We start from the raw sequence: 18,684 nt of genomic DNA, 5'->3' as shown, positions 1-18,684 counted from the left end.
ACCAAACAGACCAATTGTAAGGAACCCGGTAATATATTTTGTAATAATATATAAAATAATAAAAACTGATGATGTGACTAACTAGTTATCAGTTTTTAAGGGAACTAAAGGATGTACAGTGATAACTGCGAGTACTAAACAGCATAAAACAAACAAACTGATGACTTGGTCAAAAAATATAAGGTTGCACTGGAAAACATCACAAGAAAGAACAAAATGTTCTCGTGACTGCACTTCTTCCTTTTATTCACTTTTCAGCAATATGGAAGGTATGAGTGATGAAGAATTCTCCCTACCCCCTCCCGGCAGATGCAGAAAAAGTCTGTTCCTTGGATCATTTAGCCATTATAATACAAATATTAATACTTTGCTTTTACATACAAAGGGTACTAGGAAAGTTTTGCGATACAGCTTTGTTTATTTAATTTTTTCAAAGTAATTTCCTCTACATTGAATACACCTCTCCATCCTCCGAAACCAATCTTTAAACCAGTTCTGCCAAGTTTCACTAGGGAGTAAAGCACACTCGTTGTCCCAAGCCCGTAGAAGGTCCTCATCACTGGAAAACTGCCTCCCTTTTAGCTTCATTTTCACATGCGGGAACAGTGCAAAGTCGCAGGGAGCAAGGTCTGAACTGTAGGGAGGGTGCTCAAGAAGTTTCAGTCCTGTCGTGGTCAAATATTCGGTGCAGGCTTTGGCGCGGTGAGCTGGAGCATTTTCGTGATGGAGGTACCAGGTGTCCATTCTTGACTTTGGCCGCAGGTTCTTCATAGATCCAATGACTTTAGGCAGGCATTGTTCAGTATACCACTTAGCTGTGACTGTCTTCTGCGTGTCCAAAACGACACGTTCCACAATTCCACTCGATTTGAAAAATACAGCTATCATTTTCTTCTTTACAGATCGGGATTTTCTGACAATTACGGGTGTGTCGTCATCATCAAAGACCCAAACTTTGTTTTGAGCCTTGGTCGGCAGATCGTAATAGTACAGCCAAGTCTCGTCACCTGTCACGATGTTGTTCACATACCGAGATTGTCCCTTATCAAACTTTTTTAACATCTCCCGGCACCAAGTCACACGTCGTGTCATCTGCTCTTCAGTCAGTTGATGCGGCACCCAGAGAGAACAAAGTTTCTTCACGTGCAAATGATCTTGCAGAATCGAACGAATTGCTGGTGCATTTAGGCCCAAAGTATCCTCTATCTGTTGGTAGGTCACTCGCCTGTTTTCTTCAAGCATTTTCCTCACAGCAGTAACGTTTTCCTCCGTAACTGACGTTCGTGGCCTTCCCGGCCTCTCAGAATCCTCCATAGTGAAATTTCCCCTTTGGAATTCTCTATACCACCTGAATATCGTTGTACGATGTGGACAATCATCATCTAGTACAAGAGTCATTTCTTCTAAGCACTGGTCTATGGTTAAACCACGCACGAAATTATACCGCAAAACTGTCCTTATCTCATTTCGTGACCATGATGCCATCGCAAGCACTTTACACTCTCACTACTAATGAATAACTGAGCCCATCGACTTGGCGCGGCGGCTACTATGCACGTATGAACATGACTCAACATGCAGCAACAAGCAGCTTCCTGTGATTCATTGTTGCGTCATATTGCAAAACTTTCCTAGTACCCTTTGTATAAGTAAACTACTTGTATAATCTGCATCTGCTTCTTAATTGACTGCAAAAATTGGATTTATTAGCTAGTAAATAATAGATAAGTCTCCTGTTTCTAGCACTCCTTAGAATAACCTAAACTGGTAGTGTTTTTTATAAGATTTAAGAACAGTGTCCTAGAATTTTGTGGGGTGGTTTGCTGATTAATGAGTTGTCTAAGGGTAATTTTATGTGACTGTCTTGTAGGGTCAAATCCTTGCCTATTAATTGATGTTTGAACAGAGTTGGTTATTTTATGTTTGAGTTTATATTTTGCTTTTTTCCTTGGATATCCTTGTTTCTATTCATGTTATATTGGTTATAGCTCTAATCCTAAGTGCTTATTTATATTGAAAATGTTGAATTTATCTGTTAGGAGAACAGAAGTGTGAAAGAATGACTTAAATTGGGAATTAATTTAATATGAGAATTACTGTCTATTAATTGTAATTCAATTTATGTTCCCTCCATGTTGGAGTTAATGAAGAGGACTGTTGGTTGAGGGTCTTGGAGTTAGGAGTATGAGGGGGGGGGGGATATGAGAGTTATGGTTTTGTTGGATCCTGTAAATTTGAGTGTTATGTTTCCCGACAATTTTTTATATTTCAGGACTGATTTCGGGGGTATATGGGAATAAAGATATAGTGAGTTCATAGCAGATGGGGCCTCTGGTTGTTAAACCATTCTCTAATGATTAATGATTTTATTTGTGAATTTGTTATATGGTTAATTTTATCTCAGAGAGCCTGGCCTTCGATCAGTAACAAAACAACTATCTTAAAATGCTACATTCTGAGAGCCTTTTGTCAGTACTTAGGCTAGATTCATGGATGAATTATTGTTCATACTTTAGTAAATAACAATTTCCCCAACAAATTAATAAATAGGAGTGTTAGGATTGATAGAATGTTTTTAAAAACTGAGGCTATGATCTACAGAGAAAAATTCTCAATATATTTCCATTCCATGCTCCCTGAAATCGGTGAGCAAAATAACCAAAGTTGTCAAGAGACATAACATCATTGTCAGATTTCTAGGATCCGTAGTGAACAAAATCTCATTTATACTTATCCTTTTTAACCAACTCTAGTGTGGGGCTGTTCTTAATGATCAAATAACACATTGCATATTTGCAGTGCCTTCTTATGTAAATGAGACCCAGCCCATGACAACTGGGATTTCTCTTAAACTTCTGTCATTGTCCCAGATAATTTCAACGAATATAAGGAAGCTTTCATCATTGTGGCAATAAACAGTAAAATTAACTGCCTCAAGGACAACTGATGTTACTATCTATTTTATTTGACAGAAATTCAAATTCATATATACAAATGTACAGCTTTTAGATTTTGTAAAATTTTAATCGGGATTAATGAATATTAATTCTCATATTAAATGAATTCCAAATTTAAGTAAGTTAATTTTAATTAAAATTAACTAACTTTATGCAATTTAAATTACATTAAGCAGCTTCATCGAATTTCTAAATTTAAAAATTGTACAACAAAATAAAACAACTTATTGGAATATTTATCTCTACAGTCAAAGAAGCAGATTTGGATTAATCTGCAAAATGTAAAGAGCACAGAATCTGTACATACATTTCCTACTATAATAGCAATGTGTTTCCTGTACTTTAGGATTAAAAAAATCCCATTCATGGTTCTGGTATTTACTCTCAAGAAACAGGTGCCTACTCAACTATATTTAAGCCACACTTACAATTGGAGAAAGTTGTTTCTAAATAAATTAGACAAAAAAGATTTTCATTCAAATAATGTTAAACTAAAAGTGCACAGATTTTAATTTTACTCAATCAATATTTTACATTAAATAAAGGATGCTTTTAGTTTTCATTTAATTAAATATTTTTACTTATAAAAATTAGTCCATTGACTTAAAACAGGCATTCAATTCCAAGCAACTGTTATCCACAGAATCTAATACCATTCATTCATAACCAAAGTAAATATAACTGAAGCCAGATATAAGTACACAAGTTCGACATATGCATCACTTGTATGGAATTGTATGCATTTATATGCTGGAGATTGCAAGCAAGAGAGCAGTCTGCTTAAATGTTATGCAAATGTGCAGAAAAAAAAAAGCTCATTCATGCATATAATGTTTGGTTTATACTCCAGCAAATCCATTAGATCAGAAGAGTTTACAATTAATCATTCTGTCAATGAATACAATTGACCTTATTTAGCATTTACATAGACTTGAACCATTGTCCACTCAAACAAGTATACTTCTGCTCTCTCATACTCGATCACTCATTTAGATGTACAAACAAATCTGTGATTTGGCAATGACATGATTTATAAAACCAAGACACAATTTAAATACATGTTGAACACTGACTCAACCAACTGGCAGGTCTAAACCAAATACAAATATGAAAATAAACATCAAATAAAATTATAATAAACAGAATTAACATAAACAAATCAAATTTAAATCAATTAAATAATTCTAACCAAATGACAGAATAAATTAAAACAATAAAGAAGCTAGAGGTTGTCATGTGCATTCAAACTAAAGAAAGGAACTGAAGAACACAGAAATCAAGTAAGGAGAGGAAGAGAAGAAAAGAAAATGCAATGGATACTATGTTACATCCACATCAAAAATTACTTTATTATTATTATTAGTAGTAGTAATGGCAAATAATGTAAGAAAGCAAGATTATATAGATATAAAAAATAACCTACACAGTTCACACATCCGTATCCACCAAGAATTTGTCTAGTTCTGTGAATTTATTCAGCCCATCCACTTTCACAACAACAGATGGAGGCCTATTCCTAATCAACCACCCACTGGCTGAAGACAAACTTCCACATATCTATTCTGCAACCATCCTTCCTCAACTTGAATTTATGCCGCCTCATGTCTGTAGCCTCAGCAAGTGGGAAAAAGGCCCATAAAAACTTCTCGTGTCATTGACATGAGAAGTTGTGGAAAGAAGTCCACTAAACACTCACCTTTCATTTTTAAAACTGATCTATGATGGGTCAAATTTTTCTTCCTTTGATTTTCTTGCAGATCCTTCTACTTTACAATCCCTCTTCAGCATCCAGCAATAGTTAGCCATCATGCTGACATTTCACTTCCCCTAGTACCATATCTCCATGTCCTGGTTAAACCTCTCACTGTTCTTCACTAACCCTTCCTAGATTTTCTGGGAAGTAGTCAATGTGGGAGTGTAAAAAATGTACCTTGACACTCATGTTGCAGCCCAGTTTCTTGAAATCTGCCAAAATATTTTCAACTATATTCTTGTACTCTGGATCTTGTTCCTTAGGAAGTTGTCAACAACAGACCTGAAGCTAATCCATGCCTATTTTTCTCTTTTATTCATAGTTCTCTCAAAATCTTGGTTCCTCATCAGTTTCGGAATTTGAGGTTCAACAAAATGCATTCTTTTAGCTTCTCTTGGGTTATCGATGGGAATTTAGTACAAAGATAATTGAAGCAGGGCCCTTACTGAGGTAAACTTTCAAAAACTGTTTCATCAAATAGTTTGATGTGCAACAAACTGCCCTTCTTTGGTGAGACCTTGACAACCCAGTGCTTACTCCCTGCCTGACTTTCCCACTCACACAAAACACAAAGAATTTTTGTGTAGACAGATTGCTGTCCAAGTAACAAGCCTATCGCTTTAAAGTCAGCACAGACCGACCAACCATGTTCTTCATACTTAATATTATATCTCAGATGGGCTGAGAGGAGGCAACTGAAGTTTAACAATGACAAATGCAAAGTGCTGCACAGCAATAACCCAGGAGTAGTGGAGAATGAAAAATACCCGGAGAGGGGAATTGTGCAGTCAGATATAAAATTTTCTGAGCAGTGCAAACAGGCGGCAAGAGTAGCTCATGGGGTCTTCTCAATGATATATAGGAATTTTGCTATCAGGGATAATTTGCTATCCCTGATTATCCTCTTGCAATGGTCAGACCACATCTTGAGTACTGCACACAGGTCTGGAGGTTTCATTTTAGGAAAGATATAGAGCTACTGGAATGAGTACAGAGAAGGCCAACGAGATTAGTGAGTGGAACAAAGGGTTGCTGTTATAAAGAAAGGCTTAAGTTCTGCAAATTGCAGAGTCTGGAGACTAGGCACCTGCGAGGTGATCTGATGAGGTGTATAAGGCCTTGAATGGTTTGAGCAAGCTCAATGCTGATGACGTTCTTCCTCTTGCTCAGATTCTGCACCTGGGGGGGGGGCACAAATTCAAACTGATGAAAGACAATTGTAGAATAGATGTGTGGAAATTTGCCTTTAGCCAGTGGGTGGATGAGTTGGAACAAACTTCCATCTGTCATGGAAGCTGACAGCTTAAATAAATTCAAGGCTGAACTACACAAACTTTTGGAGTGAATGGATGGGTGAAATAGGAAGGTTTTTTTTTTTTTTTTTTTGGCTGATGCTATATAAGCTTGCTTTCTTGCATCATATGCCTCTACTAATGCTAAAGCTATTTGTCAACAACTTCAAGTTCTCATATGTTTCTTTCAAGTGAATAGCATGGGCTACTGGAATTGACCCATATTTATTTCTATTGTGGAGCAAAACACCTTTGATACTCCTCTTTGATGAGCCAATAAATAAAAATTCTCCACTTGTACGATATTGCAACTAATTCCTAAATAGTTCATTAAGTCATTTATATTACTGCAAAAAAACCATAGAATCGTCCTCAGAGAAGTAGGGGCACTAGTTCTCATTCTCTGTGTTGGTACCATGAGAAAAATATCCCATGTGCTAGCAGATTTTTTGACTTAAGTCTAGAACCAAGAAGTTCTGCAGATTCCTTTGGTAAATTTAAATCTCTTACAGGATCATTGAGTTCGTGCTGTGAAAACAGTTGAGGGCTGGACTTAAATGTCTCCAGGTATGTAGACTTTAGTAAGCAAGCTTATACAGCATCAGCCAAAAAAAAAAAAAAATCCCATTTCATACATCCATTTGCTCTATAAGTTTATCCAGTTCTTCCTAGAATTTATTTAAGATATCAACTTCCACAATGATAGATGAAAGTTTGTTCCAGCAATCAACTACCTACTGGCTAAAGGCAAATTTCTGCACATCTATTCTACAACTGTCTTCCTCAATTTGAATTTATGCCCCCTCAGGTTTGTAATCTGAGCAAGAGGAAGAAGCCCAGCAGCATAGCATTGCGCCTGCTGAAACCATTTAAGGCCTTATACACCTCAATCAAATCATCTTTGCAGAACTTAAGCCTTTCTTGGTAAGAGAACCCCTTCGTTCCCCTTCTCTGTACTCTTTCTAGCAACTCTACATCCTTCCTAAAGTGAGGCTCAAGACTTGTATACAGTACTCAAGGCACAGCCTGACTATTGCCTTATACAAAGGGATAATCACCTCCTTATCCCTATTAGCAAAATTCCTGTATATCATTGACAATACCCCATAACCTACTCTGGCACCCTGTCTGCACTGTTCAGAAAACTTCAATCTGACTGCACCAATTACCCCAGATCTTTTTCATTCTCCCCCACCCTGAGTGTAGTACCACACAGTTGGTACATTTTTGTCATTTGTTCTTTGCATTTGTCAATGTTAAACTTCAGTTGCCATTTCTCAGCCCATCTCCTCAATTTTTCTAGATGCTGTTGCAGTAGCATACTGTCATTAACAACCCTGCCAACCTTCATATCATCTGCAAACTTAGACATTAAGCCTGGTATACCTTCATTAATATCACTGATAAATATACAAAACAACAGTGTGCCCAACACCGAACCCTGGGGGACTCCACTAATAGCATTAGTCCATGAAGAGCCGTTGATTACCAGTCTCTGTCATCTCCCACTCAACCACTCTTTCATCCATTGTCTTCCATGTGTAACAGTATCAAAAGCTTTCCTGAAATCCAAGTATATGATATAAAAATTATTTTTTGCATCCAGTTCCTTTGTGACCACACCTAAGTATCCAATCAAATTGGTCAGACAAGATTCCCCTAAACAAACTCATGCTGTGTCTGAATTATTACTGCAGTCTTGTCTAGATGATCTTGCAATGCTTCCTTCACCAGTGACTCCATTATTTTCCCCAGAACAGAAGTTAAACTAACTGGTCTGTAATTACTCGTGTCACCCTTTGATCCTCCTCAGTGAATTGAGGATACATTTGCACATCTCCAGTCTGTGGAAAACTCCCTTCAGTCCAAAGATACTCTCAAAACGATGGCTAAGGGTTTGCTTACTTCTTTTTGCCACCTTCTCTAATATAACTGGATAGATCCCATCCACCCCAGGTGCTTTCATGTTGAACTTCAACAATTTCTTCTCTACTTTGCTCTCAGTTATTACAATCATTAAAACTCCCTGCTAAAGTTTAATAAGCTTCTGTCCTCCTCTTCTCTATAGAATTCCTCGTGTGTGAATGTAGATGCAAAATACTCGTTCAGTTTGTGAGATATCTGAGCAGCATCAATACTCGAACTATCGATATCAAGTGGATCAACCTGATTCATCCCCTTCCTTCTAGAGTTTGTATAAGTAAAGAAGTCTTTGCTGTTTTTCTTTGCATCCTTTGCCAAATATTTCTCTTAATATAAGTGGAGGATATGAAATCAGCAGGTTATCTCCAAGTGGGAATGGTCTACTGGCAGATGAGAGATTAGGATAAACAATACCCATCTTACTCTTTGCATTATATTCCTCTACATTAACTAAGCAAAAGTAAGTCATCTGAATGGTTTTGTACGCTCCTGCCAAATTACAGGAATTTCAAATGGTACAGCCTCCTTTTTACCATTTTCCCACAATCTCAATGCTTTAACACAGGTTCAGCAAACTTTATGTGGAGCCCACTGTTTATCTCAGTCACAGAGTTTGGATTGTTCAAAGCCTTGCACAAAGACATTTTACTCACTTTTCAGTACAAGTTTGACAAAATAACCTCAAAAATAAACTGAGCTCACACTGATAAACACTGCTGCATGGGGCTCTCAAGATCAAGAAACAAATGACTGAAGGCAATGTTATCAACACATGAAGATTTAGTTTACAAATTTCCAGCATTTACCCCTAACTTAATACATTCAAAAATACAACTCAGGACATTAATTTAGGTGATTTGTGAAAAAACAATATGTGATAGAAAAAAACGAATAACATTTCTAAAATCAGCATGAAAAACAGTTAAAAACAGCTATTAATTTACAAACGTCAAAAACTATGCAGAGTGGTGTAATTAGACAATTAGAAAAACACAATCATAAAAAGACGATCAGAAAATTAGAAACAAGGAAAAGACAAGTTTTTTTCATATTTATTATTTTAATCTTAAAGTTTCTTAATATACAGTAGTGATACAGCATCTTGCTAAGAATTATTGTAGAACTGGTTTTTATTTCTGACAATAAACCCTTAAAAAAAAAAAAAACTACAGGAACTTACATTTTAGCAACTGATTTGTCAAAGGGTTAATAATGTTACATAAATAACCTAACCATTGTTAATACTATTAATGCCAGAAAATATAACAAATGAAACGTGTTTCTGTGTAACCTAAAATACTTGCATCATGTGAGGAATCATGATAGCATATCATGATTCCTCACATGATGCAAGTATACAATGTATATCACATTTTTTAAAATGTTTTTACATTGTTGTGTATATAATTATTTAATTCTGATGTTGAGCCCCTGGCTTTTGGCCGTGATGGGATACTTGCAACTTTACCTACATTTATATACATTGTATTTATCTAGTTGCAATAAAGATTCATTTTCTCTCTCTCTCTCTCTCTCTCTCTAAACTGTTTGAAACTATAATTTATAATATTAATTTAGTCGCTGATAAGTTTTTCATCCTATTCATTAACATCCCCTCCTAAGTTCCAAAATTCATATACTAATGCCTAGAATAATAATTCGAAAGTTTAAATTTATAATATAAAGGAAATGATAATTATAAAATCTTACTTCCACTGAATGCTATTTTTAGATTTCTTTTCAATTAATCCAATTCCTTCTAATACGTTGGTAATATCATATATTCGTCTTTTTTGTCGGACAGCCAAAGTATCTGCAGCCTAAAAATAAACAGCAACACTCAAAAAAAAAAAAAAACATAAGACAGTGGTTCACTCTGATCATATGTAGTAAAACTATACTCAATCAATAGATTCATAAAAGAATATGCAATCTATGTGTTAAATAATTTGCAGTATGTAGCTTCTGTTATTTTGTTGAAACCATAGCATTGTAGTTGCATCGGTGGAGTGAAAACAGACAAAATTAATTAAATCAATCAATTAAAAATTGGGTGTCAGAAAAACTACAGCCTAAAAATAAACTAAACAAGGAGTAATTTGAAGCTTTCAGAAACTATAAAGTTTCTCAATTTAAAAGATAATAATTTCATTCACTCAAAAGACATATTTCTGTGATATATACAAACAGCATGTCAAAGCATAATAAATACAGGAAATAACAAACGACACTATAATATACAGGGTATCTCAAAAATACACAGCATAATTTCAGGAGTGAGTTCCTCATATGTAAACAATAAAAATATTTTATATCAACATAGTTCCGGAAATGCTTGGTTCCTGAGTTATTAACCGGAATGTCTTATCTCCCACAGGTTATTTCCTTCATCACAAGGTACTGACAGAATCTGGTGGTTTTCCATTCCAACCATGTACTCAAATCAGGAGCAAGCAGATGTGCACTTTATGTACGGTTTGGCAGATGGCAATGTTCTGGAGACTTGTCATTTGTACCATGAAAGGTTCCCAGAACGAAGATGTCCAGAGAGGAAAATATCTGAGGGTATCCATCACCACCTATGTGAACGTGGGACTTTTACACCTCGTGCAACCGACAGAGAACGACCAAGATCTACGACTCCTGAAGTAGAGGAGGAGATTTTGCATGTTTGTGCATGCCACTCCTGGAATCAGCAGATGCAAAATCAGCACACACCCGGAATCAGAACACATGTTTGTTTTCCTGTCTAGACATCTTCGTTCTGGGAACCTTTTGTGGTACAAACGATGAGCTTCCAGAGCATTGCTGTCCGCCAAACCGTACATAAAGTGCATATCTGCTTGCTCCTGATTTGAGTACATGGTTGGAATGGAAAACCATAAAACCATCAGATTCTGTCAGTACCTTGTGATGAAGGAAATCACATGCAGGAGATAAGACATTCCAGTTAATAACTCAGGAACCAAGCATTTCCAGAACTATGTTGATATAAAATATTTTTATTGTCTACATATGAGGAACCCATTCCTGAAGTTATGCCGTGTATTTTTGAGACACCATGTATATCTAGTTCCCCCCCCCCCCACACACACATTAATTGCAACATCAAAATCTTCTCTGGAAGGAATAACCTCATTTCATTCCTTTCTTGAATATTCAACATTAAGAATGTCCATATTCACACTTTCATGTAGAGAAAATCACAGATACAAGTTCCACTTCAGATTTCTATTCTAACCATGGTCTTTATGCAAAAGTCAAAAATGTCAGGAACCTTACTCCAAGATTCTTCCACTTTTTTTTTTTTTTTTTTTTATTGTTGTTGTTGGCGCATCGGCTTCTGTGGCCATAATGCACCTCCCAAAGTTTTGCATTTTGTACTCTGACCCAAGCCCGAGGCAGGATTTGAACCCGCAACCTTTGGGTTGCCAGGCTGGCACCTTACCCACCTGGCTTTCCCCCACCTGTTTGTGGTCATGTGATCATAGGATAGATAGAGAAAGCCTTTATGCATACAGACATTAAAATGTTGAATGAACTGATGAAATTTTTAGATAACATAGTACATGCATAATGCACCAAGCATCCTAATGTAATGTGGTCTTGGCATTGTCCTCTCCCAATTACAGGTGACAGTACTAGGTAGCAAGATTATATACTTGCAGATTCAAATGCTCCATGTAGCAAACCAGTGCAATGCACCTGAACCCCAGGCCAAAGGAGGACAGTGGTCCCACATACCCCTATAACATTCATACTGAATCAATAAAATTAACAATAGGGGCCCCATAGAAGTTACAAATACATTAACTTTCCTGTCAAAGTAAGTACCATATTTTCTGGCCAATAAAGTACACTCACATTTTAGAAGAAACAATTTGGGAAAAAATACTTTATTGTATATACATATTTGAAACACAGATTAATAACAGCTAATTACACAAAATCAGTGTGGAATAAATGAATAAGTTCAAGATTTTACTCCTTGTAGAACCTCAAAATCTCACTGTTGCTATTTTACACTCATCGCTGCACATTAAGGTCTGAAGTGCCACTTTCTTCAAAAGAATGCACACCTTCAGTATCATAAAGGGCATTGGACATCGTGAAATCATCAAATAGCTTAGTCTTTCCTGTTGACATTAAATCATGATTTGGTGCACTTTCATCCATTGGGTCCACTCCTCACACACGAATGCTTTAAAGGACTTGTTAAATAAAATGTCAAATGGGCACAATCAGCTAAGGCCTCCTGCAATTACAACCAAACTTGGTATTTAATTCAGCAATCATCCTTTTCATTTTCTTTGTTGTGTGTGATTCTGGACTAGCTGCACACTGGAAGAGTAAACTTCTTTAGAAGGCCACCTGGACATTTTTAACACTCCTCTAGCTGTGACCAGGCATGAAAACATCTAGTATACCTTTACACCATAGATGCTGGGGAATTTTAGGTAACATTTAAAAAAAAAAACTGTCCCCTACGGTACAGAAAATATAATAGGTTTATATACACCAAATGGTTTACTAAATAAAAGTGAGGTTTCAGGAATATAAAGATAACAACAAATATGGAAGAGTCAATAATAAAAACACAAGATTGAAAGTTTTCTTTGCTTTGCACAGATCTTCAAATGTCTTTATAAATATTTCCACCTGCCAACTTAGTCATGATCATAATTGTTTCACAAAGTAAAACTCAAAACATGCACTTCTACTTGTTGTTGGAACTTATTCTCCAGCTTAAAATGTATTCTGATTATATAAACAAGCAGTTTTCTTACTGCTAATCTTTAAAAGCTGTTCTGCTCATGTATGACCATACAGCAAATTGTGATTAATGGCACTTGATGATGGAGAACAAGTGCAGTCTTCAATAAAAAAAAAATATATATATATGTTATCTGTTTCATATGTATTCAATTTTCTCAACCTTCCCTACTCTAATCATATGCATTGCATTAGGAAGATTTTGTAAATCTTGCAGACCATAGTAAAAATTTGGAAATGAAAAATCTGCAAAGAAAGAGCGATGCTTGACAAAGCAAGCTAGTGACACATTCCTGGTTTACCTGTTTGCATTTTGTCAAATGCAAGTATCAGAACAGTTGCTACTATGAACAGTTAGCCCTCTAAGATACTGATTTACATGGTGACTGAGATCAACGAATACGTAGACAGTAAAGCAGATGGCCATTAGTATTCATAACATTTTATTAACTTTTGACCTTTTCACACATCACATATTGAAATTCACATTTCATTAGCATAAGTATGACCTGGACTACAAAGTTCAATAGCTACTGGAGACCCCGGTGATTCAATTTTGGCTCAACTCATGGGTTAATGTGAAAACATGCAACTTCCTAAAAAAAAGTTCAGGCAGTTTAACAGGAGGCAATTTTGTAATTAGTTTCTTAATCAACATTGATATAAACTTTATCCTTTTTAAATTGATCATAGAAAAAAAAAAAATAAAAATAAGCATTTAAAGAACACTGTTCATTCACAACGTTATACTGTTTATCTTGTGGTGCTTTGTTCACATGCAGAATGTGTCATAATAAGTCAGGGAGTGGGAAGAATAAAATTTATCATCCCTTGTGGGTTTTTCCATTGGTGTTGCTTCAGAATGCTGGCAATAATATATCATTTATAATTAATTTAACATACAGATGTTAAATCACATAAAATTTAAAACATTTTAATTTTCGGAGCTTAATTATCAACAGGTCATCATACAGCATAACACGAGAATGCTGATATCAGCTGCTTTGAAAAGTTGCCATTGTGTGAGTTTAAAGCTAACAACAAGCAAGGTAAACACCATTTATTCACATAATGAGTTTACCACATAATGGCTGCTCAGATTTTTAAGTGTTTCTTTTCTCCCTACTACCTGGCAAATGCCTCGTGGCAGTGGGTATAAGGATTTCTGTGATAGCCCACCTGGAAACTATGATTTCCTAGCTTAGAAGAATAGCATGTTTCCTAACTCAATTTTAACAGAAATCTCATTTATCACAGAGTACAACTGACAGTGAACAATACACACATATAATAACGGCTTCATCCTATGCGTGCCTCCAGGGCCAAGGCCCATATGCACTAATTCTCAAGGTCAAAAGACCATGTATAGAGCCTTTAATATAAAATTATGTATTCATAACCAATTAAAACAGTGAACAATACAATCAAATTCTGTCCTCCAATGAGTCAAGAGCCCAAAGAGCAGTTCTCAACAATATTACACCTGAAAAGAATGCAGTACAATATTAGCCTTCCAACAGTTGGGAAAAGAAAAATTTGGTAAAGGGAATAATGGAGAGGGTAGGTACTCCATTATTTTCCATTACCAAAAGTAGAAGAGCCAATATGTAGGATAAGGTAGTGAGACACTGGACTTAGGCAGTAGATAAAAGTGTGAATATAAATAAAAATATTGTTCAAATTTGGTTCTCATTTTATACTCTACATACAAATGAACATAATTCGTACAAAGTTCCTTTGTACGTATTATGTTAAATTCAAACATTTTTGAAGGACACCCTCTGGAATGTACTCAGTACCCAGCAAGAGAGGAAAAGCTATAGGAAAGAATTCTTAAAAAAAAAAATCTTAAAGGGATGGTAAAATTCATATGTGCCATGGGCAGGAAAATGCTTAGGACAGTCACTATAGATAGGCATCACTATTTATAGTTGCACTCCACACCAAGACTTTGAGAATAAAACTTTGCCTAATATAAGAGATAAAATCTTCAGGCTGTGTAATGCTGTTCCAGGATGTGACTGGTCCTCAATTCCTTTTTATTGATGAAAATATACTTCATCACAGAGCTCAGCTGGTTGATAAATTTCTTGAAAGCAGAGGCATCCTCTGGAATAGGACAGATCCCCACACTGAATCCCATAAACAGGGATCGGCAAACTTTGAGTGAAGAGCCATTTTTGATCTAATTAAAAAAAAAAAAAAGAATCTGAAGAGCCGCACCTCAGCTCAAGCTGGGGTGAAGGGGGGAATTTTTAAGAAATGGAATTTGTTTTATTAGAAAAATATATTTTTTGAAATATTATTTATTAATACTGAAAAAACGTAACAAACATCTAATTAGGTATGATGTGACTTTTGCTGCTGAACATCTTGAGTGAGTCTCTTAACATCAGGCGAGTATACCATAATTTTCATCTTTAAGCATGCTAAGAGACTTGATTTGTTCAGATGGTTTCTTGATTTATTTTTTTAAAAAAAATAGTTCATGTTTGAAAATATTTGCTCACACAAATACGGCACTTGTCTTACATGTGGGCTAAAAGTTAAAGAGCTGCAGTTACATGTTCAAAGAGCCGCAGGTTGCTGACACAAAACATGCCTAGAATGGAGGGGGGGGGGTGAATTGCAAGTAACCATCCTTCCCCAATAACCTTCCATGACCTAAAATCTGCCCTCAAAGAGAAATGGAATTTACTGACTGACCTCCAGCATTAACATTAACTTCTTGAAAGCATGAGGGCTCTTTACAAGAGTTATACAGCAGTGACAACAGTCCTGGTTAACTGGAAAAGCACAACCATAAAAGGTTCTTTAAGATCTTGTTTTGGAGTGAAAAGAAATCTCACTACTAGCAAAAACTCTTGGAAAATTAACACCCATGTTAATTTTCCAAGAGTTTTTGATATTTTGCCTCTTCTGCTGTTGTTGGATTTTAGGAGTATCAGTGATTAAGGCAATATTGCTCAGTGTATATTGTCTGAAAACTGCATGTGTTCTGAGGTCAATTTTCTGTTTGCTGGAGAAACCATGCTACCCTTGCCTGAAAGCAACAAAAAAGGCCCATAAAAATTCCTCACATCATCCACAGGATTCAAACTCAACTCTTTCCACCTGGTGTAGGAGAACAGCAATACTATCAACCTTGCTACCCACGAGGGCCATTACTTTAGTGTGTAAAGGGTTAATATTATTGTTCAAATGGTTACTGTAACTTCCGAGAGTGAATGATATATCATTAGAAAGTTTACCACCAATAATAGAGATTGTGATATTAATTAGATTAAAGTAAAAGGTTTTAAACCTTCCATCCATTGTGTAGCTTCTGAGAAACCCAACCTTCTTTAATCTCTTGTTTAATGAATTTGCAAATGAGAGCATATCCTCCCATGTGCCTCTACCTACTAGTTATCCCTAAATGATGATGCAGTGTTTTCTGTTTCACTTCAATTTACTACTGATTACAAAATAATTAGTGTTTATTCTAAACCTGAAGGATGCCACAAGTGCTTCCTTCCATCTATATTTTTTATAATTGTTAGAATGTAAGCACTGATAACTAATCTTTCCTGATAAGTGAGTAGATATATATATTTTTTTGTTAGTTGTTGGCGCACTGGCTTCTGTGGCCATAATGCACCGCCCAAAGTTTTTGCATTTTACTCTGATCCAAGCCCGAGGCAAGATTTGAACCCACGACCTTTGGGTTGCCAGGCAGGCACTTTACCCACCCAGCTAGCTCAGTCTGCGTAGATATATTAAAAAGGAGGAAGGGTCTATATAATAGGGAAATGTATCCATCATGTTTCTGCGAATTTCATTCCATTCCTATGTTTTGTGGTAATCCAAGCACGGTACTAAGTACTATAGGTTCTAATACCTCTCGTGTTTGGGGTTCACATAAAAAAAAAAAAAAAAACAGTGGAAGCCAGAAAGAGTCAGTGAAGGTTTAATAAAAAAAGCAAAATAAATTAAGTGATAAGGAAAGAACCAGATAAGTTCTGTACAACAGTCAGCACAGCTGAGTGATCAAATATGAGGGTACATTTGTGCATTTAGGTTTGCCACGGTCTTAGATTCTATCTGCCTTGCAAACTCCCAGAGTATAAACAGATTTTTTTTTTTTTTTTTTTTTAGAATTAAGAGTTTCCAATTCAACCACATATAAAAATTATATTCTACGATTAAAAAAAAAAACTCCTCAAATATAATCAGAATAGCATGTTCATTTGATTCCAATTCATGAAACAGTAGACAGGTTAATTACAAAATACTGAAATCAGGAATTTGAATAATAACGGCATTATAATACAGTTTTGACTAATTTTTGTGTGCAATGCATAGTTGTTTCAATATCATGCATGTGTTTTACTTTTTTTTTAATGATTAAACAAGTTGTGGACAAGTTTTTATTATTTTAAATTCTTTTTGACAAAAAAATTAGTGACAGCTGAACCATTTTTAAATAGTTTACATTTTTGATATAATATATAAAATATAAAACAATAACATTATTAACACAAAAAATGGTAAATTGGGAAACAATGTGTTTATATTTGAAATAATTCTTTCAAACTAAAAACCAACCTCCCCAACAACTGTTACTGTACACTAAGTTCATTACTCGTTACTTGTTTGGAAAGATATCTGGGTTTAAATTCAACTGGAGACTGTATATATTCTTAAAAGCCTCTTCAACTGGCTATAATTAGCTCATCTCAAGCAGAGAGCATATACACAACATGCACATCAAATGTCATTTTATTGTAAATTGTAAACAACCATTCATATATTTTTCAACCTATGATCATGCACTTATAGAGATATGAAAAGCTATATGAACTAGTACACCAAAGCAATCATGCTAAAATAACTAACAAAACAATCACACCAACCTCCTTGGAAAAATGCTAGGAATTTTTCATCTTGTGAATTTGTATTATACAAATATTACACACAAATGTATAAATATTTTAGTATGTTTATGGTTTATTAGTTCTCTCAATTATCAAGCAATTTTCTAACCTATTCAGGGTACTGTTGATTTTCAATGGGATGTCAGACAAAAATACATGAATGGTTGTTTACAATTTACAAATAAAATGACATCTGAATATCACTTCAATAATGAAAAATATTTTATTTACATAATCTTCCGTAAGAACTACTTTTAAGTTTTTTTTAATAGATAAAATAGGCCTTTGTCTAAGCTTGAGCTTTTGTTATATAGCACTAAAAGAAACTGATTAAATACAATAACCAAAGAACAATCAACTTTAAATTAATAAAATTTGAAGTGTTTTAAAAATCAATAGGAGACGCAACTTTCGCATAAATTATGATCCATAAAATTTGAAATTTATATATATATTTGCGTTGTAGAAATGCCCCCACATGTACCCATCCTAACGAGCACAATAAAGACAATGACAGTTAAAGGAAAACACGTTACATATCTTCAATACTCGTTATCAGCATTTCGCAAGCTATGCTTATTAACATATTAAAAATCCTCTCATTTACTACATGATTATTCGCTTTTTAAAAATCTACATGAACAGAACTTGAATTACCACTTTGAGGTCCAAAACTCCATCTTTTGCTTCCTGTAATAACGAGACAAATTTAGTAGTCAACAGTCCTAAACTTTTCTCGTGTCTACTTGGCGTGTTACTATCAGCCATCTTTGTATTACAACGGTTTTTAATCTCGTGTAAACGAAAATCATCGATGCTTAACTGCCCTCTATCGGTAAAAAGTATTATGTTTCAAAGGGATAAACAAAAGTTAAAAGTACAGTACGTATGTATTTTTTAGAACAACACGTTTAAAGTTTTGTTTATATCTTTTTTTTTATTTTAATGAAATCCCAAACAAGTAAGGAATTAATTTAAAACATACTAAAGGCAAATAGTATGTAAAAACATACTTAACTTCGTAAAGTTAAGATGAAAGAAATAAATGTAACTTATATATAGAATCCCAG

At 35.1% G+C, this 18,684-nt stretch overlaps 1 protein-coding gene across 1 annotated transcript in view; it reads right to left on the bottom strand.

The window, feature by feature from the left end:
- LOC150082761 (transcription factor E2F5-like) overlaps positions 1-18,382 on the bottom strand; it is a 49,213-nt gene extending 30,831 nt beyond the window's left edge. Inside the window, exons 1-2 of the mRNA XM_090378272.1 lie at positions 18,272-18,382; positions 9,636-9,745 (exon numbers count right to left, since the gene is read on the bottom strand). Coding sequence (XP_090234398.1) covers positions 9,636-9,745; positions 18,272-18,382 — 221 coding nt within the window. The remainder of the gene's footprint in view (positions 1-9,635; positions 9,746-18,271) is intronic.
- Between the last annotated feature and the right edge of the window lie 302 nt (positions 18,383-18,684).

Source organism: Mastigoproctus giganteus, chromosome 7 (assembly GCF_048544385.1).
Source record: "Mastigoproctus giganteus isolate SK-2022 chromosome 7, ASM4854438v1, whole genome shotgun sequence".
In the NCBI taxonomy this organism is placed as follows: domain Eukaryota; kingdom Metazoa; phylum Arthropoda; class Arachnida; order Uropygi; family Thelyphonidae; genus Mastigoproctus; species Mastigoproctus giganteus.
Note: the sequence above shows the minus strand (reverse complement) of the source record. Positions and strands in the feature narration are given on the sequence as shown.